The sequence below is a fragment of the Herpailurus yagouaroundi genome, unplaced genomic scaffold (assembly GCF_014898765.1).
Source record: "Herpailurus yagouaroundi ecotype Mexico unplaced genomic scaffold, PumYag 77, whole genome shotgun sequence".
Classification (NCBI taxonomy): domain Eukaryota; kingdom Metazoa; phylum Chordata; class Mammalia; order Carnivora; family Felidae; genus Herpailurus; species Herpailurus yagouaroundi.
This window is the reverse complement of record NW_024412388.1, coordinates 79,665,864-79,693,550: the sequence shown is the minus strand read 5'-3', so window position 1 is coordinate 79,693,550 and position 27,687 is coordinate 79,665,864. Positions and strand designations below refer to the sequence as shown.

At 34.7% G+C, this 27,687-nt stretch overlaps 1 protein-coding gene across 4 annotated transcripts in view; it reads right to left on the bottom strand.

The window, feature by feature from the left end:
• The window catches only part of MTF2 (metal response element binding transcription factor 2), a 78,408-nt gene that overhangs the window by 3,680 nt on the left and 47,041 nt on the right, over positions 1-27,687 (bottom strand). For 2 of the 4 annotated variants that reach the window (XR_005788759.1, XM_040470995.1), the window contains exons 2-14: positions 24,731-24,929; positions 24,524-24,605; positions 19,763-19,858; positions 19,428-19,528; positions 18,889-19,037; positions 16,702-16,797; positions 15,294-15,362; positions 14,109-14,232; positions 6,725-6,792; positions 4,904-5,074; positions 992-1,097; positions 817-869; positions 601-705 (exon numbers count right to left, since the gene is read on the bottom strand). Coding sequence is in view for 3 of the 4 variants with exons in the window: in XM_040470995.1 (XP_040326929.1) it covers positions 601-705; positions 817-869; positions 992-1,097; positions 4,904-5,074; positions 6,725-6,792; positions 14,109-14,232; positions 15,294-15,362; positions 16,702-16,797; positions 18,889-19,037; positions 19,428-19,528; positions 19,763-19,858; positions 24,524-24,605; positions 24,731-24,929 (1,419 nt within the window). In the remaining variant the exon portion in view is untranslated. Of the gene's footprint in view, positions 1-600; positions 706-816; positions 870-991; positions 1,098-4,903; positions 5,075-6,724; positions 6,793-14,108; positions 14,233-15,293; positions 15,363-16,701; positions 16,798-18,888; positions 19,038-19,427; positions 19,529-19,762; positions 19,859-24,519; positions 24,608-24,730; positions 24,930-27,687 lie in introns of those variants that run through there. The other 2 variants (XM_040470997.1, XM_040470996.1) reach the window with 2 other exon arrangements.

Here is a 27,687-nt window from a genome sequence, read left to right as displayed (position 1 = left end):
CAGCAGTTTTTGAAGTGTTAACAAAAATTAAACTAAGGGAAGTATAAAACTTGCAAGCTCATAGCTCTGACCCCAAGGAAACTAATTTTTCATTCCTGATACGTCATGCTTTGGGAAAGGCATCATTCTGAAGAATTAGGTTAAATAAAATATTAGAGAAGTCTGCTACTGATAGAAATCCTGAGTTAAAAATCTTCTTAGTAACAAAAGGATTTACATGTCTGATTCAGATATTGAGAAAAAAAGTACTCCTAAAGATAAAAATTCCTAAAGATAAAAAATTTTAGATAAAAATATTATCTCAATATTAGAAGCATAAAAAGGTCTCAAGGAAAAGAGCACAGCCTATTAACACCAGTATACCTCTTCTGTGCACAGAGCAAAATCTCCTAACAAATTTTTAATGTTTGAGCTCTGAAAAGCAGAAATTTCAGATGAATATTAATAACAACCTAAAGAATTTACATATAGATGCTTCTCAAACGCTGAAAGGCATATTTACATCACTTTCAATTGCTAAAAATTTATTTAATCATTACTTTACAAAGAAAAAGAATCTAGAAGAAAATTAGTTAAGAAATAAAAATATAAAATATCTACCCATAATGCCTGGAAATGCTAGACGAGGTAGTTTCTTTTGTACTGGAAGCACCCGTGAAATCCACATCTGAGGTATTGGATGAATGTGCAGTTCCCTCAGTTCTCCTAAGACAAAAGAATTTAAATGGTATAACGACTATATTACATAACAATAGAAATATTCATTTCCCCCCAAAAGAAAATTCCTAGAATAGGAGAAAATAACTTTCTATTTACCCTATAGAACAAGGTAAATCCAAGGTAGGATTCTCTGAAATTGATTCCTTATCCTGGAAAATAAAAAATAACATACTTAAAGCATGGCTCTAAAGTAAACTAAAAAGATACTCATTTCTCAGTTAATTTCAAGCATCCATCTTCTTTGAAAATATATACCAACACATCCTCTTACCAAAGGTGGCTCAGCAGTTTTCTGAATCATTTTTCTTGTATATGGGCCAGGTGGACGACCTACTGATTTTTTCTTTCCTTTTTTTTCTATGCCATTGCTTACTTCCCTGAAACATAAAATCATTATGTATTTAATCTCTGCATAAAGAAAAACAAAAAGACAATGGACAATATATACTGGCTCCACTTACGTAATAATTAGGTTACACTTATTTTTATACTAATGGTAACAAAAACCAAAAAAATTAAATGTAAGTTGAATCTACCAATTTAGTCAAGTGCATACAGAGAACACATTCCAATTTAAATAAACATTTCTTGACTCAGATATTATTTACATATGAAAAGGTTAAGGAAAAAACTTTTCTCTTTACCACAATTGTGAAAAATATATACAACCTCAAAGTTAATAAACAAAAACAAAAACAGACTACTATACTGGAAGGAAGATTTCCAAACCCCCAAGAGTTCCATTATTTAGTCCAGGTTGTTACTATGTAGGCCCTTAAGGGAATATTTTAAGAATTTATTACTAAAAGTAATTATGAATTTAGTCATTACCCACATGGAGCCAGGAAGTATCTGTATTAAAATATAGTAGCTATAAATACAGGTTGCCTTTAGAAATAAATATATATATTCTTGAATGATATCAATCATAAAGAGAATGAAACCCAGGGTGGAAGAGTGTAGAAGAAGGAATCCTTTATATTAGGCAGGGAGTCATTCAAAAGGTACAATTAGAAAGATCTAGAAAACCAGTTTTTGAGACATAAAAGCAAATATCAAGCAAGAAGGGGGAAAATAGCAAGTCAAGGACATCTCTAATTAATAGAAGGGAATAAGAAAAGGGCAAATATCAATACAGAGAACATCTACTTCATTCATTCAACAAACATTATCTACCATATAAAAAAAGGGGGGGGGGGCTATAATAGAAATACAAAGATCTTCCCTGTGCTAAGGGGTCCATAATACAGTCAGAAAGTGACAAAGATACATACAAAAAGGCTGATAAAAAGAGTTAAGTGCTATAAGAAAGTTACCCAGGAAATTTTAATTTCCTGTGTTTTTACACAGACAAGGAATAACACCATAGAATAGGCTAGAAAGAGGTGAATGGAGAAAACTAGAAAAGAAACTACTCCAGACACCAAACTAAAGTTGGGCAATAAAGGTGGAAGTACAAGGAAGGAGAAAGTAGGGGAGCTAGAGGAATAAAGCATAACTAGAACTACAATCAAAAGTCTCAAGGATAAAATAGATGGTAGTTTTTTTTTTTTTTTAAGATGATCAACATTTATACAGGACCCCTGGATTAAACAAAGTATTTTCAGATTAAAAGGACCAATTCATACATAGGACCCAGAAGGAATAGAGAATGCCTTGAAAGAAAGTTGAACCATTTCCCGATAGCATCAAATGAACTAGCTAACACAGATGGAGTGTCTCATTAATGTGATAGGAATGAGAAAATTTGTGTAAACCTTTTTCTAATCCATAATATGGGCAACTGATAGCAAAGGATTAATGATAAAATCTGAAAGTGATAGGAGTAAATATGCTTTGCTTTAGGGAAAAAAAACAACAACCTAAAAGCATTATCTACTTTATTACACATTCAAATGGATATGAAACACTGTTAACCCTGGGTTATTACTTTTTCTTACTCTCCAGGTACTCTCATACCTTTTATTTACTCCTTAAATTTCCCTCTCTGCACAACCCTCAGCCATCTTTATACCTCAGTATTTCACTGAGAAAACAGAAGCTACCAAAACAATAACTGCAGTCATCTTCCAAACACCAAATCTACAGCAGAACTAATATCTGTACCTATTTTCACCCAATTTCAACAAAAGGGTTCTAGAAGTCCTCCGATCAAAGGCCACTCCCATGTTTAAGTTCTAAATCCCTTCCCTTTTGGATTCTCAAGGACTTTACAATATTTTCAGTTACCTGTCCCTCTCTCCTGTACCAATCTCTTTTCTACTGGATCATTCCTAGTAGCACATAAAAACAGGTTCCAATTAATTTTCTATTTAAAAGTCATCACTTGAGTACTTCCTTTCCTCTTCAGCTTCCATTTGTCTACCTCTCTTCAAAGTAAAACTACTTCTGAGTGTTCTCGCACAAACATTTTCCACTTTCTCCCTTCTTATTCAGAGTTCTTAATTTCCCATTTCCCCCTTTCCCTTTATTATCATTATTATTATATGAGTCTGCCTATGTCCTTTATTTGTAGAAAAAGCCCAGTTTTGACATTTTAATTGAGCAGTGCTGGATTCAATCATACTTCAACCCATTTCAGTCTGACTTCTTTCTTTACCTCTCCAAAAAAACCTATTTTTGTCAAGGCCATTAATAACAGAATGTTATCTTATCCAACAATCATTTTCCTTTCACCTTAAATCCATCTCTCAACAGCATTCAATACTGTTTAATATGCTCATCTTTCTGAAACACCCCCCCTTCTCTTGATTTTCAGGGCACTAAACTTTCCTGGTTTCCTCCTATCTCATTGATCATTCTTTTTTAGCCTCCTGTTTCTTTCACCTCTTCCAAATCTCTAAATGATAACAGGGCATTACTCTGGGCCTCATTCTCTCCCCCACCAACTCCTTGCTTCCTAGGTAATTTCATTCATTCTCATGGCCTTATAAATCAGCTTCCAAAATTGTATATCATGTGACCTAACCCTTCCTGAGCTCCTGACACACTCAGCTGTCTATATCTAACATCATCATCATTTAGATATTCCTTGTAAAAATCTCCAACTCAATTAGTATGACACAGAAGAATGCTTCGTTCACCTTGCCAAAATCTGTTCTTGTAGGTCTTGATACCAGACACCACCACCCACCAGCTGCTCAAGCCAGAAATCTGGGCTTTGTGTAACTTGATTTCTCCTTCTTTCATAAGTTTAAATCATTAGCTAACCTAATGAATTTTGCCTCCAATAGAAGTCTTAAATCTATTTTGTCTCCATTTGACTGAAACCACTACCCAGGCAATCTCTTACACCTAGATGACTGCAAGAGTCTTCATTTTTGTTTGCTTCTATTCTTACCTCTATACCTATCCACTCTCCAAAAGCACACAAAGAAGTATTTTTAAAGGATAATTCAATCTGCTTACATCTTTAAATAGCTCCCCATTATTCTTAAAAAATTCCTCAAAGACCTACACAACTCTACATGATCACGCCCCATCCAAACTTTCCAACACCTGATGCTAATCTCTAGCCCTCATTCATACGTCACTAGTCTGTGAATTCCTAGAACATACCTCACATCCTTCATACTCGTTATTTCCACCACCTGCAGTATTCTTCCCTTTGTTCTTTCACATTGGTAGGTTAGTCTCATTCTTTGAGTTTCAGCTTAAATATCATCTTAGATAGGTCTTTAAGATTCCTTCTTAAAAGTAAACCACTTCACCTCTAACCATCCCAGTACAACCTAAATCCAAATGCTATGCCCTACATGGCACTAGAATGACCTGTAATTATTTACCACCTTTCTTCACCACTATACTGTAAACCCATCAAGGCAGAAGGAAAGTCTGTTTTGTTTGTTATTGTATCCCCAGCACTTAGACAGTTAAGTTGCTTGATAAATTGAAATAAATGGATAAATGAATGAATGAAAAATGAACAAACGAACAAGCTAGTACTTAAGCTGTCTGCTAAACAAAACCAATAGGCTTATTCCTAGAAAGCCTAATATCTAAAATAAATAAATAAACATCTAACATTAACTCTTTGTACCTTGTCTAAGCAAGAAATTATAAACAGGAAAACAAATCAGGGTAACTGCCACTTATACTTTCATATATACTAATGAGACTAAATAACACATTTTTAGTTACAAATAAGCTAAAGAGAAAAACTAAGCCACAGATCAACTTTTACCTTGAATCAGATATAGGTTTGGATGCCTTTCTGCCTTTAATTTTAAATTCATGGGATGTTCCTTCAGGTTCTTTCTCTGCTTTGAAAGCCACATTTGGTGGCACAGGAGGAACACGAATTCGCAACCCAAACAAATGCTTCTTCTTCTTTATTTCTTTCCCAGACATAAACCTAAATTTTTAAAAAAATTAACTAAAAATTTAAAAACTGAACACATATACATGTCAGACCCTAACTCACAACTTTCAGATATAAAGCCTTTATAGATGAAAGTCCACCCAACACTACAAAACTCGCTCTCTCCCTTTGCTTTCCTGGATTCTTATCTGCTCCCAGAGTCAATCCACAGTAGGATACAATGGCGAAGGAGGTCGGGGGGAAGGATAGGATCAGAAGGAAGGGAGAAGAGCACACATCCACTTTTCTTTTTAAAATGTGGCATCTATGCTTCAGATTCTGTGTCTCTTTCTCTCTGTCTTTCCCCTGCTTGTGCTCTCTCTCTCAAAAATAAAGAAACATTAAAATTTTTTTTTAAAATAATAAAACATGGCATCTAACTTTTTAAAGGAAGAAAGTAGAGAGTGGTGTCTTTTTAGTCCCAATATGTGTTTTCCATATTTCATTGTCCTGTTTAAAAGATCTCAAAAATGGTTTAGGAAAAGAAGAATTCTATTTCAGAGTGAATCTGTGAGGGGAGAAACCCTGGTCAGAAAGTAGCAGGTGTTAGCACTGGAAAAGAGAACCCAATATGAGAGGTCCAGAAAATAAAAGGAGTGTCTAGTGTGTCATACTTAGAATTGGAAATAATCTGGAACAGAAAAATGTTATTTCAGTGTGGGTTTGGGTCTCTAAAAAATGTGCTCCTAACGCTCTTCCAAAGTCCTTAAGGCTCCTTAATCCAAAACGCCCCCACCTACCTTACTTCTACTATATCCTGCCTACCTTCCAGAACCACTACCAAACACTTAGAATGTTCTTCCACTTCCATGCATGTTTGAGAAAGGGAAGCTCCCATTTCTATCATAATAAGAACAGATGTATTTCTGGTACCCTAAATTGGATTACAGAATTCACATCCCATAAAGTATTTTTACCAGTACTGTAACTGCTCAGGCACTTTATGGCTTTTTAAATTGACCTAAAGATTTAGCTGCTAGTAATTGTAACATTTTTAATGAGGAAATTCTGTCGAGTTCAAAAAAAGCAACTTGTTACAAAAAAAATTTTATAAAATTGCTGAACAGTTGGTAAGGGCCAGCATATACACTTAAAAAATTATTTCTATTGCAATTTTTAAATATTTTTAAGAAATGTAGATATGCTTTTTATTTCTTAAAAAAAGAAAGGTCTATACAAGGATATATCCAACAATAATCAATTATCAAAAAATTAAGACTACTATTTTTCTGCAACTGATGGCAATAACTGATCTTAAAACCACAGAAGATCTCAATCATTTTAAAACCAATATTCTCTATAATATTTTCCACTATCTTTTGCATTTTCCCACCAGCTAAGATATTATTTTATTTTCAGGGGACTGTATTATAAAAACAAGTCATTACTGAATATGTTTTTCAATGGAACAAGCCAAAAGCCCCTGAGATATTGGTATGCCTGCCTCCCATCCACCATTCCCAGAGGATTGCTCTTCCCTTCTCCAACCCTTGAGAATCACTGCTTTGCTCAACTGAAATTAAAATTTAAAAGTTTAAAATGGTTTGTACTAAACATCAACCCCACAATTCTTAAACAATGCCATTATTCCTTATACTTACTACAAGTCTCCCTCATAGGGATACATAAAATAAATCAACTTACATGGTCTTGTAATCATTTAATGCCTCCAGAACATGCTCATATCTTTCAGATTTTGGTGTGTCTGCCAGCTGTGAAGTATCAAGAAACAATTTAAAGCACTATAATTTCATTAGTTAGTAATATACAGGTGCTAGATAGAGGCAATGTGATGCAGAAGAAAAGAGTACTGACTGATAGTCAGAAGATCTAAGTTCCAATTCCAGGTCCTCAGTGACTAGCTGCGTGATCTAAAGCTATTTAACCTCTTCTTGTTTTCTTATCTATAAAAAGAGGAGTAGGAGCGCCTGAGTGGCTCAATCATAGAAGCGTCCAACTTCGGCTCAGGTCACGATCTCGCCGTTTGTGAGTTCGAGCCCCCATTGGGTCCTGTGATGACAGCTCAGAGCCTGAAGCCTGCTTCAGATTCTATGTCTCCCTCTCTCTCTCTGCCCCTCCCCTGCTTGCTTTCTGTTTCTCTCTCGAAAATAAACATTAAACAAACAAAAAAATTATATATATATATATAACAGAGGTGTAAAAATCCTATTACAAATAATTTTATAAATCAAATGACATGTCTGAAAAAAACTGTTAAAACACTACAAAAATGGGATTTTATTAGTTACTAAATTTATTTTAATTCCATAATCCGAGGAAATAATACATAGAATGAATGACTTTAATATCAACCATATATTGGTTCTAATAGATATTCTAATAGGTATCAATTGCTTCTAATAGATATTAGTAGGAAAAGAGGATAAAAAATGAGAAACATACATTTTATTTCCCAATACTTCTAATATTAGCAGAAACCCATAATCTCTGTAATTTTGAAAAATTCTGTGAAACTGGGGGAGGGGAGTTATTTTCATAAACGTTATAGACTTTGGCCATCGCTAAAACCCAAAATGTCTCAGTAATTTATCATCAGAAATCATTTTAAAATCTAAATATTCAATTCTAAAAAATACTATTTTGTTTCAAAAGAGCTCCCCTAAAAGTCATTTCTGCATCTTCTTCCAAGTTTAAAGATGGGGGCCCAATAACAAAAAAAACTACATTATAGAAGGACCATTCTCAATTAAAGCCACAAAAACTAAAAAAAAAAGTTCCAGAATATCATAGTTGAATTTTTACTACCAGTATGGTCTTTACCAATTTAAACTTCCAAACCTCAGAACTGCTTCAAGTAAAAAGAGAAAACAAATCTGCTAAATAGAATGTTGGAGGCAGAAGAGACAGAGTCATCTACTCCAACTCCCTTTATTTTACAGATTAGTTAACAGATATAAAGGTTAAATGAAGTGCTCAAATTCACATGGCTGATTAGTGAGAGAGCCAGAATCTGAACCCAAGTGACAAAAGTCCACTCATTCAACATTCACTGAGAGCCCATACTGTGCTGATGCATTGGGTGCTTTTAGAAAAAAAAGAAAAGAAATGGGACAGTTTGGTGTTCATGCCTCTATACCATACCACTTCCTCTTATCGTAATTTCTGTAGTGTCCAATGATAGAGAATTTCTATTAAAGAAAAATAACAGAATCAGACCTAAAAGCTGGAAAGACACTTTAGATGTCCATCTAATTCAAGGTTCCATCAATACTGCAATCCCTTTTATAGTACTGACATTCATTCAACCTTGGTTTAAATATTATCATTGATGAAAGCTGCTGAGGCACCTATGAGGGAGCCCATTCCATAGGTGGACAACACCTTCCTTCCTGGAACTCTTCTATTCCCTCTTTTACAAGACAGTTCTTCAAATATTTGGCAGCAGCTTGTCATGTCTAAGTATAAGATTATGTCTAAGTGTAAGATTATGTTAAAAGTTTTCAGCAGCCACATCACATGATTATCTCATATTAAGCTCTGGGTAACTAATTTCATCCACTTCCTCATCTCTACTTCACCACCCCAACTGTAAAATCTTATCAGATAAACTGATCAAATCAAGTGCTCCCTATCATACGCTACTTCTTCTGAACTGGATGTTTGTGTATTTAAGCCTTAAAAGCAAAACATTGTGACTGCTGTTAATTTGATTTTGTTTTCAGGTCTCTGTTAGAGATCATCTTTCCTCTTGTTCTGTCATCCTTGAATTGGAAGGTAGACACAAAGACAGAACCCTGTGACTCTCTATTAGAATCTCCCTCAAGAATATTTCCAAGCCACTGACTGCTTTTGTTTCTATTAATTAGAATTCTATTAATTCTAACTAATTCTATTAATTAGTATCATATACATTTAATTTTTAATTTTAACCACTTCAAATTTCATTATCTAATCTGAAATTGAGTTACACAATGTCTATAACATACCCATACCCATTTGACACACCAGTGTGGCTAACCATATCAAAAAAAGAAACATTATAGTAAAAGAGTGTTTTTCCTTATTGCTTTAAAAAAATTTTTTTGATGTTTATTTTTGAGAGAGAGAGAGAGAGAGAGAGGGAGGCAGAGCGTGAGCAGGGGAGGAGCAGAGAGAGACAGAGAAAGAGAGGGAGGGAGGGAGGGAGGGAGGGAGACACAGAATATGAAGCTGGCTCCAGACTCAGCTGTCAGCACAGAGACCGATGCAGGACTAGAATTCACAATCCATGAGATCATGACCTGAGCTGAAGTTAGATGCTTAACCAACTAAGCCACCTAGGCACCCTGCCTTACTGCTTTTTAAATCTTCACAAACCACACATCTGAAAAATGTGCTTTATATTTATGCTGACAACAACAAAACTGACTAATTTCTCAAATCTACTTCTCTTTCACTTTTTGAAAAGCACAATGAATGAACTCTCTTCTTTGTTTTGGTACTTACTCTCTATGATGTCTCAGAAATTTTATCTGTAAGTTCCTTTAGCACTCTGAAACTATTTTGCATAGAACTATATATATTTCAACTTGCATTATGGGGTCACGGGATCCTCTTCTGGACGCCTGGGTGGCTCCAACTCTTGATTTCAGCTTGGGTCATGATTGTGAAATCTAGCCCCATGGCTAGGCATGGAGCCTGCTTAAGATTCTCTCTCTCCCCCTCCTCCCTCCCTCTCTCTCTCTCTCTCAAAAAAAAAGGGGGGGGGGGGGCAGAGATCCATTTGTTTATTTTGAAGACTAATAAGTACAGATACTATAGTTTAAATCAAGTAATCTGTATTAAAAGAACATCATATTCTAGGTTTGCGATCTGAAGAACATCATATTCTAGGTTTGCGATCTGTTCATGAGGTTTATAATATAAACGTAGTAACCATTTTTGTTCCTTTTATCACAGACACTAACCTCATACTAGGCCTTAACTTTCAGGGTTGTAAATTTCTGTACAGACATAAATACTATTATGCATAGTTATAACTCTTCCCTTCGGTAAAATACATTTTCAATCACCAGTATTGAATTCCATGCTGCTTAGACTTAAGTATGTCAAACAGCTTAAGTCATTTGTTTGCCAACATAGTTTTTTAAAATTTAAGACCACGGTTAACAGAAAAGTAGGCTGCCCTTACAGAACTAGGATTTTTGATCACATTAGGAATTAAAGACAAATAATAAGCAGATTCCAAAAGCTATGAATATCTCATTTTAACTCCCAAAAGCAATCCAGTACAAGTTAATTCCTCATTCTAAATAAAAAAAGCCTTAAGCAAGCTTTATTTGGGATCTCAAATGTTGTATTACGTATTTTTACTCTCAAAGCAAACATTTCAAAACAGTAGATTCTCAAATAGCTACATTCGGTCATATGATTGATAATCATTAAGGCACAAAGTCTCAAAGATGTGTAAAAAATCACATTAAGGAAACATGATACAGAACTATCATTATGATCCAATATGTTCTAAAAGTTTCAGCTTCTCTTTTCAATCCTGAAATAACCAACTAAGGAAAAAACATGATACATAAATGTTAAATTTGCCTTTCAGTATAAAAGGATATATTCTCCCCCCAAAATTAATTCTTCGCCAAAAGTAGGTTAGTATTTTTGAAACTTCTTTTTGTTATAAAAGAAGTCATAGTTCCTTTATAACAACAACAACAAAAAGAAGTACAAAACACTCAGATATCACTGATGCAATTAAGACTGCTTCACAACTGGCAACTGAAGAAAGTATTTATTAGGCTTCCAAAACAGCACAGAAATATTACTATGTGGCGAGAGTCATCATATGTAATATAGAAAATTAAGTCCTATTTCAGCTCAGGAATGGCAAATATTAGTGCTTCCCTGTTACTAGTGTGTCCATATATATTCCTAAACAAAATGTCATACAAATCTCAATCAACTTCTCAAGTCATCACAAGTCTTTTTTCTTTTACCTAGATGGAGGAAGTAAAATTACAGCTATTTTTCTGTTTTGTTTCAATTTTGAGGAGAAACTTCTAGAGCAACTGCCAATGTAACATAATCTAGAGTATGTATAAGAACTAATGTTCAGGGCGCCTGGGTGGCTCAGTCGGTTGAGCGGCAGACTTCGGCTCAGGTCACGATCTCGTAGTCTGTGAGTTCGAGTCCCACGTCAGGCTCTGTGCTGACAGCTCAGAGCCCGGAGCCTGTTTCAGATTCTGTGTCTCCCTCTCTCTGACCCTCCCCCATTCATGCTCTGTCTCTCTCTGTCTCAAAAATAAAATAAAATTAAAAAAAAAAAAAAAAGAACTAATGTTCAAAATGACTTGAGTACTCAACCAACAATTTACTTAACATACAGTATTTTCTCATGTTTTAAAAGTAATTAATGCTACTTTATAAAAAGGCTTTTAACATAAATATAAACAAAAAGGAAGATTCAATTCGCAATTTGATTTCAGTTAACCAAAGATTTACTATTTTAATAATCCAGAATAATCCGTTATTTGTATTATTTTTGTTTCTATTATCACAAATATTTAATAAGGCAAACTAAATGAAAATTATTGAGTAAATGTTCAAGCTGGCATCAATGTTATGGTCTTGGCATCAATGTTATAGTCTCTTTATTATTAAAATTTCACTCTCAAAACCAATTATAATGACAGTATAAAGATCTAAAAGATTAACACAAAATTAAAGGCTGAACTTCCATCTGTAAATACTGCAGGATGGAATGAGTAATCTAAGTCTGAATATTTTCTTCTTTTTAATGCAGAGAAAAAGCAATGAGAAATGATTAGAAAGCCACTTGTTAATAAATGTGATGGCTCCAAAAAATGTAAACACTCTTCAGAACAGTGAAACTTTTCTGTTGTCAAGTTTTATTAGAGTATACTGTTTTTCTTCTTAATTATTTTTGTAAGATTTTATTTTTAAGTAATTTCTATACTCAACATGGGGCTCAAACTTACAACTTCAAGATCAAGAGTTGCATGCTCTAATGACTGAGGCAGCCAGTCACCCCTGTTTCCTCTTTTTAAATTTTGCAAAGACTAAATTTTCCATATTCACAAAGAATAAGAAATCAAAATTTCTTATTTCTAAGACATTACCCCATAAAAGCTACGGAAAATGAGAACATGTATCTACGAATGAAATAATTTTTTTTTTTTTATGTGTCAGAACTGAACCACCTGAGCTAGAACTGAGATACCTGAAATTCATAAACTGAACTCATTTCTTAAAAATAGACTAGGGACACCTGGGTGGCTCAGTCGGTTAAGCATCCAACTCATGATTTCAGCTCAGGTCATGATCTCATGGTTGTTAGATCAAGCCAAGCTACAGTCTCCATGTTGAACATGGAGCCTGCTTGGGATTCTTTCTCTCTCTCAAATTAAAAAAAAAAAAAAAATTTAAATATGCTAATTGTGATTTTTACTCTCTATTTTCAGCCTCTTGAATAAAATCTATGTATCATTTTTTATTCTAATAAAAGCATCTGAAATAAAGTAACTTGAGTTTTTATGTGTGCCCACTGTCTACACGAAGTAACCACTACAGAATTTAATATGATACATAAAATGCACTAAGACTATAGATGTGTCTGCATAAGAAGTGCTGAAAAGAACCATGGCTAGAAAGAAAGCATTTTAAAAGAATGTATTAAAGCTTTACATATTAAGATAACTATAATGAACACTACAGTTGTTAGTGCCTTATACTTGTTTTTCTTTTATTACTAATCAGTTTATTAAAATTTATCAAATTTGTAAGTCACTCCTTTTCTCTCAAATTTCACCCAGAAAAAAAGCATGTAACAGAAAACAGAGCATTATATTCCAACTTCTAATACTCAAAACATCTTGGCTCCGTTGATTTAAATGGTATCTCTGATTTTTAAAATCTAAGTATTCTGCAGGTATTTGTTTCAATATTTTATGCAGCTGACCTACCAACTTTTAAATAAATGTGCATTATGCTCTCCTTTATGCCTCATAAAACCCCCCAAAACAACCCAAAAAACCCTGATATTCTACTTGTCATCAACCTTTTATAAACTGCCTCATGTCTGAAAGTTACAAAGCAGAAATTCTTCCTAAACTTCAAGTTACTTTACACAATTTTTACCTCAAAAAGTAATGTGTGACTAAAATTTACACATCTAATTCCACATATTATAAAACAAGATTTTTATTTAAGCTAAGAGTAGTTAGTATCTATATCTATATGTGTATATAGATATAGATTTGTTTTCTCTTAATTTGGCTTCATGCCCAGCACAGAGCCCAACATAGGGCTTGAACTCACGACCCTGAGCTGAGATCAAGAGTTGGACACTTAACCAACTGAGCCACGCAGGTGCCCCAATATCCTTATTTTAATAATTCTAAATAACTGCTAAAAACAAGGTAACTATTATTTTACTTTCTTCTTCATGCTTGCCTACTGTTTCAAAATCTTCTTCAATGAACATACGTTAACTTTTACATTGTTTTTTAAAAAGACTCTGTAAATCAGTATGAGTGGTTAGGCTTTGCAAATGAAAGGCAAAATGAGATGTTAGAATGAGGAGGATAATCTCCAACTCAGCTTTACCCTCTAATTCATTATTCTAACACTATTACTGGGTCCCCTCCCTCCGATTCCTGGAAGTCAAAGATATATAAGGGAGTACCAACAAGAGAGGAAAGAATGTTAGTTACATCTCTAAGTTTATAGAAACTTTAAAAAACCTTAAGTTTTTCTAAGGAGGAACCATAAGATACACAATAAGGATTTCTCCCTCCCTTATATCTTTACAATGATTCTCACTTCAGAAAAGAAAGAATCAAGTAATTTACTTCCTCCGTCTACGTTTTTCCCTGAATAAACAGGCAACAGGAGTATGAGAGGGCTAGTCTTCATATCCTCAAAGTTATTTCTCCCTGAACTAAAAATAAAACCCTACTTTAGATGTGTGACTTATACATGTATCTTGGCTGCTTTTCACAAAAACAAAACAAAACAAAAAAGATATCAAGTAGCTAATGAAGTTAGCCCTAAGACCACTTACCTCTCCAGGATGTAATCTATCCCAGTTTTCATTAATATATGTCATGAGCTCAAGTTCAGAATCAAAGTATTTCTTCTTGTGAATAACACTTAGGTTGTAAAGGCATAGGTGTGCTATATCTACCCTGGAATCCAAAAATAATCAAAATATACAAAAACATGCTTTTGATTATTGTTAAAAAATCGTATTTTTACAAATAAAAACAGCAATTAAAAAATCCAAAGTGAAGTATTTAGGTAAGCAGAGGGTCAATACTATAAATCATAATCACAATGTAATAAATCATTACATACGAAAATAACAGGGAAACATTAAACATTTACTTATAGTAAGTAGTCAGTATAAAGTAAAAGATATCTGAATAATCTCTTTCATTCAAAGAGGATGTAACTTTAAGAAAACTTACAATAAAAATTTTCCATTTCACTTACATATAAGCCATAGCAAAGATCATACTTTAACAGACTTTATCTGATTCATGAGTTAAATCTTATCTTTTCCTAAAATACATAAAGCATTCAATGAAAGTTTCTAAGTACTTACTATAAGCATTTTGTCAGTAAATCTCCAAAACTCATCACACTTTTCCCACGCCCAAAAATTACACTAAAGCAGAAACTGGCATATTTGGTATAAGACCTCTCTCATCTGAAGTCCCAAAAGAATTAATAACATAAATAAGAATTTTAGGGGCGCCTGGGTGGCTCAGTTGGTTAAGCGGTCGACTTCAGCTCAGGTCATGATCTCGCGGTTTGTGAGTTCGAGCCCCACGTCAGGCTCTGTGCTGACAGCTCAGAGCCTGGAACCTGCTTCAGATTCTGTGTCTCCCTCACTCTGACCCTCTCCCATTCATGCTCTGTCTCTCTCTGTCTCAAAAATAAATAAACGTTAAAAAAAATTTTTTTTTAAATAACAAAAAATAAATAAGAATTTTAAAAATCTAAAAGATATGTACAGTTACATTTTATGGATCAGAAAATAAATGGCCTTATCATTTCAGCAATAAGACTAGACAATCTTTAGTGAAGATGACCTCAGGTTTAAGGATAAATAAAAGAACTAAAGCTAGGCTTAAAGAAAAACAAATTTTTATTTAAACCAAGTTAATGTATACAGCGCATTTCACCCTATTAAGTTTAAGAATATGGCCCTTTTTTGTTCCTTAACAGAAATATCCATACTTACCACTGTAATGGTAGACGTTTGAGGTATTCTGGTCCAGAACTGCAGACAGAGCAAATAAACGTATAAAACCTAAGGAAAAAAGAAAAGTCGTATGCTAAGTAATCAAGGGTACACATATTCAACAATTAAAGCTAATATTTAGCAAGTACATATCCTACAATAGATGACTGATACAAAAAGCAAAACCTAATTTGAATTAAGACACTGTGATTTAAAAAATTTCTTTTCCAGTAACAACAAATAATGAAATAGTTCATATATAGGAGGCAGAAGTATTTTTTTTTTTAATTACAGAGGAGACATTCACAGTTCACACACAGATTCATACACACATACAGTTTTCTAATGGCTGTGTGTAACATGAATTGTGATGACAGCTCTCACATACAACGTTATATTCAATGCTCAAAACAATCTGGTAAAATAAAAGGAGAGAAGTTGATCTTCCTAAATTCTAAAAGATAGTAAGCAACATAAGTCAACATTTAAACCCAGGTTTTTTATGCCAAATTCAGAGCTCTGTCTTTCATTTTTCTTCCTAGAGCCATTCCATATTCTGCCATTCCATATTCTCCTAACCCAGAAAGCACATTAGGTCTGCTTTTGGAAATTCTTTAGAACGCAGATGCAGATTTTGTGTATCAAGGTTCTATGGCCTTTTCCAACTTTCTGTCACAGGATCCCTCTGAGGTTCTTTAAAGGAAGGTACCAATGGAAATAGTTTAGAGCATGTGGGACAAAAGGAGCAAATATAATCACTGATCAAATACTTCAAAGTGTTCCAGAATAACATCTAAAAGCACAAGAATTATGTGTATTTTAAAATTATGCATAATTTGGGCGCCTGGGTGGTTCACTCAGTTGAGAGTCCAACTCTTGATTTCAGCTCAGGTCATGATTCCAGGGTCATGAGATCGAGCCCCACATTGGGCTCTGCGCTGAATGTGAAGCCTGCTTAAGACTTTCTCTCTCTCTCTCCCCCTCTGATCCCTCATGCGTGCTCCCCCCTCTCTCTCAAAATAAGATAAAATTATGCATAATTTAAATATATTACTCAATATTTTCCCAGTAAGGTGACTCCTTCACAAATCACTGTTGTAATTCCTTTTAGAAATCTGAAACAGGGGCACCTGGGTGGCTCAGCTGGTTAGACATCTGACTCTTGATTTTGGCTCTGGTCATGATTTCACAATTTGTGGGTTCGGTCCTGACATAGGGTTCTGTGCTGACCCTGCAAAGCCTGCTTGGGGTCCCCCTCCCTCCATCCCTCCTCTGTTTGCACTCTGTCTCTCTCAAAATAAATATACTTTAAAAAAATTATTTTAAAAAAAATCTGCAACAGCAAACATAACTACAGTATAAAAGCTAAAAAATATATCGATTGGTAAAGTTCAAGTGCCCTTCTCACCTGTCTCCAAATAGCATTGGCTTTTGAAGGCATTGCACACAAGCCTCATGAAACCACTGCTTACATTTGCAGCATTGTAGCATCTTTAAATACCAGCTATAAGAAAAAAGTTAAGATTAAAATTGCTATGTTTGCAGGTAAAGTTTTAAAACCAAAACCCAAAGTGGCATTATACAAAATACTGTTATGATTATACTATGGCATATCTGCTAAATTTAGTGTTAAATTTTTTCTTTCCCAAAAAGGTTACTGATTTCATCCCTCCTCTCTCATTCATGAGAACTTACGAGCTCTTTAAAGATACATCTACTATTTCATCAATAAGTGCCTGGTTCCTACACTAGTAAACAATCTCTGTCAAATAAAAAAACCTGAGATTTTTTTTTTTTCACATCAACTCTCTACACCCTAAGAGAAAACAGTTTCAGAGGTTACTGATGTGTACAGTTGTTTGCCCCGTAAACCAAACAGCCATAAGCAGCTTTATATATCTTCATACTGTTTCCATTATTGTCCATTATAATTAAAAGGAATGGAATATAGCAACTTAATAAATTTGGCTAACATAATTACAAATCTAATCAAAGACTCTAACAGGTGTACAGGCTTTGTAACAGGTTTTGTTCAGTTTCAGATAGCTGAAGAAGCTAAAATTGAATCACTAGCTAAGGATATCCTTCTTTCAGTTAGTACATGGTTTTGGTATGAATATCCTTACGTGCTACCCAAATAATGTCTTTCTTCCAATAATTCTTTTGCTCAACAAGTGAGCCCCACATTAATTGTAAGCCATATTATACGCAAAGGCAAGAAGACTGATACTAAGTAAGGTCATTCATTCATCGAAAGACTAATAAATACAAATTATGTTCCAAGTACTTAGCTAGATCCTCTATTAAAGTTAAGAGTGGCTAGCAGTGTCAAACATAGTTCATGTAGTCATGGTACTTAGAGAACAATGAATGATCCACCTTATAAAATGTCTATGATGATTTCCACCTATTTTGAGTAATACTTCAAATTAAATGGTAGGTATAAATGAATAAAGGAAAAGATCAATCTCTATGCCTCTTCACTGTATCTCTTTTGTAAGTGATTAAGGAAACAAGACAATGTTTTTTAAATCTGCAAGCAACCAAAAGCTAAGAAATGTTATAAAAATGTCAAATCACAAATAAATAATTCCATCAAGATATGGCAGAATGAAGAACTAAAAATTCATTAATTTACATATTCATTTGTTCATGTTTCATCATTGAACAACTTATGTCCCAGTCATAAGTAAAGTAAACTTTATAGACATTTTCAGTACACACAGTTGAACAGATAATATTTTAATGAATCATGTCCCAGCATTCTCCTAAACAGCACCCTTGTCTTAAGAGAAACACTGAATCTGAGAGGAAGAAAGACACCAGAAACCAATAATTACAATTTAAAGAGTGAAATATAAAATGCTTCACTAGTGGTTTTTAAATGTAGTACAAATACATGATGCACAACTTGCCTTAATACGAGCTTGTACAAAAAAGAATTAGAGGTATTAGTTGACCACCACAAAACCAAAATGATCCCAAAAACATAATGGGACAATCTGAGAGGTAGTAAATACAATCTCTCCCTGCAACAACAGGAGCATCAGTTCTGAACTCTAAGAGCCCAATTATAATCTGTGAGCCTATTCCTGGAAACAATGCATTTTCTAATCATAACACCGTATTTCAAGAGTAATACTCAAAAACTGGAGAACAACAAAGACAGAGGTTAGAAATCACGTCATAAAGAATATCCGGTAGTAACAGAGAGTTTGACCTGGAAAAAAAACACTATTGGTATGAGTCATGGTAGTAGGAAATATGATTGCTGGACTGAAATATTTTAAGAGTTACCTCCTAAGAAAGAGAAGATGTATTTGTTTAGTTCCAAAGAGCAGAACTAGGAGCAGTGTTCAGAAGTTAAAGGTAAATTTGTAAACGTTCTTAGTTAGAACTATGATTCACTTATTTAGGTAACAATGATAAAGATGAATATTAACTACAGCTTCTAATTTTCTCCCCTAATTTTCTTTATTGATATTTCCAAGCATTTACAATTCACTATCATTCCCACACCACAATCAATAACAAAAATAAAGTACATAATATAAACAGAAATCACTTAAAGGGCATGAAATAACTATTTACTTACTCTCCAGGGCCTCCACAGTAGCAATAACATTGTTGGACATTGGTCTTATGACCTGCATCCCATTCAAGGTCTGCCACACTGTAGGGTAATGTCTGCTTCATGACTTGCAATGCTTTGGCATTTGGTCCTTTCTTAAGCGCACCACCCCTCTATATTAGAGGGAAAAAGTTATTTAAACAAGTGCAGGATAAAATTCTAAACATAATTCTTTAACATAAAATGCTTTTGAAACTTCTGAAGAAATTTCCATTCTAAATTTCTTACCATCTCACAAACTGTTTGACTAGTAATAATCTTTATTTATTTTGTTGTTTTTCAAACTATTGCCCCAATTTCAAGACCACTCACTATCAGAAAATAAGTGCAAGGATAGTAGCAAGTCACTTAAGCATCATTAGTCAAACAATAAGCATCACCTCGTTCTACCCGGCACTGATTGCTCACTGCAGTCAAATAAACTTTCAACGTACACAATCATTACGCTGAGAGTACCTTACAAATTCCATTTAGGGCTTTAGCCCAAAACACTTAAAAGATACCTTTGTTGTTGTTGCAAAAACACACTGTCGACAGAGCCATTTTTCATCTGAATCAATCACACTGGAATCAATATGAGGTGTGTGACACAACTGATGATATCCTTAATATCAAAAAAAGCATAAAGCAAATTCTATTTTATTAATAAATACTACAACACAATTTCAAGAAGGCATTTTAGTATTCTCTTCTCCATTAATATACTTATAACTGAATAAATTTATGATAACAGCTTCAAATTACCAATGTAAAGAGTACTTTTAATCATTAATCTTCAACAGGAGCATTAAGTATGTAATAAAACTTTTCCACAAGATTATAAGAAATCAATGTTTACCTTGGCCACACTTATCACATATAACCATTTCATTGGGAGCTTCTGAATACTCTTCTTGACATATTGTACAGACCATTTCCCCACTTCCAGTGGCTCCTGAAATGTTTAAGATATGCATTAAAAGACAGTCATAATAAAGAAGTTATTTCATACAACACAACTACGTTTTATGACTCAGCAGATACTCCATATTGGCAGTGTTTACTCACTAGAACATGATGATTTCTACTCAAGGCAAAATACTCTCTACAAAAGGCTATCTCCCACCTTTCACTTAAGATGCCTAACTACCTACATTGATAATTTAACCTGCTTTTACAGCACAGGGCATAATTTAAAGAGCTCTCAGGCAAGATCCCTTATCATTCACTTCTAACATTCCCACTCCCCTGGGGAACAAGGAGATGGGATGTTTTGTGGACATCAGAACTAATCTCCAGAATACACATATACTTATATACATGTATTTGCTCACCCTACAATGTCTACCATCATGATACTGAAGAAAAAGGACAAAGAAGATATGTCAATGACCTCTTTCTCTTTGGATGCAGAACATTTCTTTTTACTTACTAATTTATGAAAGAAGCTGAATCCCAATTATTTAATCTCCAGCTTCTAAAATCTAGAAATATGGTGTCCAATAAAGTATCCTAACAAAATCCCAGTGCAACAAAAGTTAAAGGAGTTCCACAGTTATTAACTATATTTTTTGCCTGAATAGGTAAATTATTTCTTCTTTAGGCATTTTTACTCTAAAAACAATTTTATTCCACAAAATTTAGAAACAATTTTAACACTCTAACATCATTATTCCCAATATTCTCTTCTTGTCAATTTCACAGTTAAACTACATGGTTTATTCACATGCCAACAATAAAAATTTACTATTTTCTATGGGCCAAGTACTGTTAGGCTCTTGACATATATTATGTTGTTTAATTCTACAACTTATTAGGTAAGTAAGCTATTTATAGAGAGGAACTGAGGCTCAGAAAGATAAAGTAACTAACCCAAAGACCCTGAGAAAATATCAAGGCCAGGATTTAAATACAGAAATGCCAGAGTCTATATTCTCTCCACTGTGAGAGGATTCCTTTCATCAGTATTTTGTAATATTTTTTCTATCAAAAGTATTGTTCACACTGCTGTTAATAACTTCTAATAGCTGCATAATATTCCATTGAGTGGAAAAAACCAAATTTACTTTATTACGCCTCTACTCTTAGGTGTATGTTAGCAAATTGTTTGTTTGCATTTTTCCAGACTTATTTTACTGTCTTGTCCTCTCTCCCCACCTCTCCCAGGTTTTGTTTCCTTCCTTCTACACTTGGCAGGACATGGCCTCCATAGCTTCCGAGTTTATGGCTCCGGTCAGGAGAGCAACCGGACTGAGCCTGACACCACTCAGTCCAAATCTGCCATTCCCTAGAAAAGGACCAAAGACTCCAGATTTTGTCTTAGATATATCAAATTTTCTGTTATTAAAATAAAAATGAAACTACAGTAAATATTTTCCACCTACCTTTTTTACTTTTGAATCATTTCTTTTGAATAAACTGCTAGAACTGAGTCTGCAGTACTGAATAAAGAATATAAAGCATTCTTATGCATTCAATGCAACAGTTAAAGTAATACCCAAAATAAAAATTTACACTGCCATCAGTAGTTTATTATTTTCACAGAAACCATCATAGTGTTAGGTGTTAAAATTAAAAATCCTTTTAAAGTTACTTACTTTAACCTATCTCCCTTTTGTAATGCACATTTGAGTACTAACATGACTGACTATACATTTTTCCTTATTTACATAAACTTTTTAAAAGAATCTTATTAGATGGGTGAAATTACTCCAATTTATTAAGTTATCTTGGGAGGCCCGGGTGACTCAGTCAATTAAGTGTCTGACTCTGGATTTTGGCTATTATGCAGTTCATGAGTTTCAGCCGTGCGTTGGACTCTGCACTGACAGCACCAAGCTTGCTTGGGATTCTCTCTCTCCTTCTCTCCCTGCCCCTGCTTTCTCCCTCAAAATAAACACATTTTTATTTAAATTATTAAGTTAGTTTGGTATATATCTATTATTAGCAAGTTTTTTGTAGGCAGAAAATTACTAAAGCTACTCTCCACATTGAATCTGCCATAATGCAGTTTTCAGATTCATCTGTTCATTCTACACTTGCTCCAATTACATTTGTGCTACTTTCTGGTTGCTATAAAGAGTTAAATAGCCAAGGAGCAATCCTTTTCTCATTTTAATTCTAAGGATAATAAAAAGAAACCAGTGAGCAAAAACAATCACAGACCATTAAACTGATATACAGATGTTGGACATGCACCTCCATCACTTTCACAACTTTTTATATGTACTACTGGCTTTCTTCTTCCTGTCTGGAAGGAAGGAATGGATAGAAAGAGGGAGGGAGGAGGGAGGGATGGAAGAAAGAGACAGACAGAAAGACAAACAGCTCTATATTTAACCTGAAGGAACATTGAAAAATTGAAAGGGACACAGAAATAAGAGACAAGCATAAAACATGTTTCACTTTAGTGCACCTGGGTGGCTTGAGAGTCTAACTTTGGCACAGGTCACGATCTCACAGTTTGTGAGTTCAAGTCCCACACCTATGCTGACAGCTCAGAGCCTGAAGCCTGCTTCGGATTCTGTCTCCCTCTCTCTCTGCCCCTCCCCCCTCGTGCTCTCTTTCTCTGAAACTAAATAAACATTAAAAGCAACAACAAAAAAAACCATTTCAGGGATGCCTGGGTGATTCAGTTGGTTAAGTGTCCGACTCTCAGTTTCAGCTCAGGTCATGATCTTGTGGTTTCATGAGTTTGAGCCCCGCTTCAGGCTCTGCACTGACAGTGCTGAGCCTGCTTGAGATTCTCTCTCTCCCTCTCTCTGCCCCTCCCCCACTCACACTGTCTCTGTGTCTCTCAAAATAAATACATACATACATACATACCAACTTCAGTTCTACCATAGACAAAGACCCATGTTTACAAACTAAGAAAGTAAAGATAATTAGGTATGTAGGGTAACAAGATCTGCTCAATATTACTACTGTTGGAGACTCCCTATTTTTCTCCTACCCCTTTTCTCACTGACTCCTCAATTGTAGATGCAAAACATAATTTCAGTACTTTAATCAGTCCCAAGAACTGTAAAAAGTTCCTCTTGAAAAGACATCTTACTAGACTAAGAACTATTGAGTTCCCCACCTAAGCCCTGAGTACTAATTATGTAGATGGTAATTAGAACATTTCTAATTCCTTTACCCAAACTTTATTCTTTAAAAAAAATTAAGAATGAAATCAAGAAATAGAACAGAGTAGCGGCACATGGGTGACTCAGTCAGTTAAGCATCCGAGTTTTAATTTCAGCTCAGGTCATGATCTCACGGTTCATGAGTTTGAGCCCCACATCAGCTCCACTTCAGCCCTTGTCCTCACTGACAGTGCAAAGCCTGCTTGGGATTCTCTCTCTGCCCCTCCCCACCCCCAAAATAAATAAACTTAAAACACACACACACACACACACACACAGTAGTAACCTACCATAGAGTTGCACTTGAGATTCAAATTCAAAACCCAATCACTAAATATTTTAGAAAGGTATCCATCCTTTAGGGAAAGTAAATTTAGATCTCCTTTCTATGAGATATGAAACACAGGTCTTAGTGCAGGCCTATTAACTCAAAAAAAAAAAAAAAGTGGGGCTTTAGTGTGCAGCTAAAATACTCAGATTTTAATATTCATATTTTTGTAAGTCACTTTGAATGAGAGATACCTAAAAAATATCTTTAACAGATTCAAAGAGCGCACAACAATTATAGGAATTATTACAATAATAAAATGGAAAACACTACAAGAAACCTACCTATAACCAAACCAAGGCATACCTGTATTCATTTTAATTTGCACCCAAATATAGCCTCATTTTCCTATCTAAACATAAAAACCATAAATGGTCATTTCAAGTCATTCTTATTAATGAGCATTTCTAATACTTTAAACCTGTTTAATATATGCTAATTTCCCCAAAAGATATGGCAAATAGTATGTTCTCAATAAATATTAGCTCTCTACATTACTTTTTTTTTTTAATGTCTATTTATTTTTGAGAGAGAGAGCGTGAGCAGGGAAGGGGCAGAGAGAGAGAAAGGGAGAGAAACAGAATGCAAAGCAGGCTCCAGGCTCCAAGCTGTCAGCACACAGCCCGATGTGGGCTCAAACTTCCAAACTGTGAGATCATGAGCTGAGCTGAAGTTTGACACTTAAACCGACTGAGCCACCCAGGCAGCGCTCTCTACATTACTTTTACTAATAAAATCAAGTGGCAGTTAAGTTGAAGCCCAAAATGTTACTCATATTAGTGGCTAAAAATTTTTCTTCAAAGCTATTAGACAGACCCTAACAGTTTACAGATGTGCAATCATTGATGCATCTGTTCTTTAGCCTACCTCTACCCTAACAAGAATAATTCCTTTTCTTCCAGAGTCTGCGACATAGAGTATAACATCTTGAGAAGTATAAAGAATACATCTCCTCAAAAGTGATTGCCTTATCTTAATAGACTGTACTCAACAGAAAACACTTAGAAAATAGGCAAAAGAAAGAAAGAAAGAAAGAAAGAAAGAAAGAAAGAAAGAAAGAAAGAAAGAAAGAAAGAAAGAAAGAAAGAAAGAGAAAGAAAATTACAGGCTAAAGAAAATCAATTTTTCATTGTAAATCACGTTCAAGAGAAATAGTAGCACCTGCCTGTTTGAATGTCCTTCCAGAGAACCCAGGATTTAGAACTGTCTTCAAATATGATGAAGCAGCTCTGTTTCAATATGTTTATCTGAAATGCAGAGGAATATTTATGGTGATTTGTTTTTAAGTCAAAAACATGAAGTTAAATTTAAATTCAAAATTATTAAAAGTTTACTATAAAAAAACAGTAAAAGATATATAAAGGTAACTTGCCTTTTTGATAGTTCCAAGATAAAACAAGCCATCTGACCATCTAGCTAGGACATCCTGACCCTCTTCAAATTTACATGCTGGCTTTTTGACTTTATGTCCATCCTGTAAAGACAGCTTGGTCAAGGATGTTGGGGTCTTTTGGTTTCGACGTAAAGGAGACCGCTTGTGGACCAGTGAATTACCTGCCCCTGTAGAGTCTCTGTTTAGGAAATAAAAGACCATATACAAGATCAACTTACTTGTAGAGCTTATTTACAGACCAATGATATGTTTTATATATTAATCAAACACTTTTATTAAAAACCTTGAGGGAAATTATAACAAGTACCTCAAATCACAAATACTCTCCAGGAACCAAGAAGTTTAAAAGGAATGATAGCTGTGTTCAATATTCATTCAGTGCCTATCCTTAGTGAGGCAAGGATTCAGCAATCACTCCAAGACCACACATATTCAAGGTAGCTATTATCAAAATAATAGTTCTAAGTGAAGTGGGTAGACCATGGTCATGAGCAAAGGATGCCTTAAATCTCAACACTGGTTAAAATAAACTAAAAGAAGTTACATGGCACAATTTCATAAGCACTTGAAAAAGAATAAAAATGATATGCCACACGTAGTTAAAACACACTAACCAGTGACTTTGGGGCAGCTGGGTATATTAAACTCACTGGCGGAGTAGTCATGACCTCCTTACAGGGAACCACTACTGAATTATGTCTTGTTTACTGATGCAAATGTGTCACAGTCCCTCAAATATACAGACTATGAGTTTAAAAAAAATGAGAACCACCAATTTCACAAAATCATACTCAAATGAGAGGTAACATCATTTACATTTTTTAAACAAAGACCCCAAAATTACGTATTCCAAAATTACATTATAATTTATATATTAGCTATTTCATAAACAGCATATCCACAGTATAACCACTATCAACTTTTCTCAAAGGTAACAAAGCAATATTTGTTTGGTTTCACTTTCTCAATTTAAAGGTTTTACTAGATGCATACATACAACAATGTATAAAACTAGACAGGCAATAATTCAAAACTAGATAGTATAAAATTGAAGCAAAAATAAAACAAGTGGGGAAGAAAAAATATGTTTCAATACCCAGGAATTGGGACTACCTAATTTCAATACCTAAGAATATACAAATTCTAGGAAATTCTGTCATCAGCTATAATACGGATGAACCTTGAAGACATTATGCTAAACAAAATACGCTAAACAAAAAACAAATACTGTATAATCCCACTTATAAGATGTAACTAGTGGGGCACCTGAGTGGCTCAGTCGGTTAAGGGTCCGACTTCGTCTCAGGTCATGATCTTGCAGTTCGTGAGTTCGAGCCCTGCATCGGGCTCTGTGCTGACAGCTCAGAGCCTGGAACCTGCTTTGGATTCTGTGTCTCCCTCTCTCTGCTCCTCCCCCGCTCATGCTCGCTCTCGCTCTTTCTCTCAGAAATAAAGAAACTTAAAAAAAAAGATGTAAATACAGTATCAAATTCATAGAGACAGAAAGTAAAATGGTGGTTGCCTGAGGCTAGGAGGTCAGCATATGGAGTCAGTGTTAAAAAGGGTATATACAGAGTTTCAGTTTGAAAAATATACTACATTTTTTCTTCAAGTTTTTATTTAAATTCCAATTATTTAAATACACAGTATAATCTTAGTTTCAGGTATAGAATTTAGTAATTCATCACTTAACATGTAACACCTAGTGCTTCACAAGTTCCCTCCATGATACCTATTATTTAACACATCCCCTCCCAGCCACTTGCCCTCCAGTAATGAAAGACACACTACATTTTAAAGATATCCAAAGGAATAAGATCTCCCCAAATTTGCTGAAAACCATTAATATACATATCCAAGAAGCTCAACAAGCTCCAAGTAGGACACATGCAAAGATCTACACTGGGATTTAACAGTAAAAATGCTGAAAGACAGAAAGAAAAATAACTCATTGTGTACAAGGTAACCCCAATAATATTAACTTCTCATCAGAAACCATGAAGACCAGGGGCGCCTGGGTGGCTCAGTCAGTTGACCTCAACTCAGGTCATGATCTTGCAGTCCATAGGTTAGAGCCCAGCCATCAGGCTCTGTGCTGACAGCTCAGAACCTGGAGCCTGCTTCAGATTCTGTGTTTCCAACCTCCCCCCCCACCCCCGCATCTCTCCCACTTGTGCTCTCTCTCTCAAAAATAAATATTAAAAAAACATTTTAATATAAAAAAAAATAATGAAGGCCAGAAGGCAGTGAGATCCTATATTCAAAATGCTGAAAGAAAAAACTGTCAACCAAGAATCTTAATATACAACAAAACTGCCTTTCAAAAATGAAGGCAAAATAAAGATACTTCAGATAAACAAAAACTGAGAGAATTTGTTGCTAGCAGAGCCACCTTACAAGAAATAACTAAACAAGTTCTTAAGGTTGAAAGCAACTCATGCACACCCAACTCTAAGGACTGCAAGAATCTATCCTACATCAACTGATTGCAAATCAAACATTTTAATTAAGCTAAGTCCTTACTAGACTGGTGGGCTTCCATCCCACGAAATTTTAGTTAACAGCTAAATATCCTAATCAACTGGCTTCAATCTGCTTCTCCCGCTGTCTAGGGAAAAAAAAAAAAAAAAAAAAAAAAAGGCAGAAGCAGCCCCGGCAGAGTTTGAAGCTGCTTCCTTGAATTTGCAATTCAATGTGATATTTCACCACAGAGCTTGGCAAAAGGAGGGCTTAAACCTCTGTTCTTAGATTTACATTCTAATGCTCTTTACTCAACCATTTTACCTATGCTCATAAACTGCTATTTTCCACTAACCATAAAGATATCAGCACTCTACCTCCTATTCAGTTCCAGAGCTGGCACAGTAGGAACCGCCCTTAGCCTTCTAATTTGAGCCAAACTCAGCCAACCCGGCACTCTACTAGGAGACAATCAA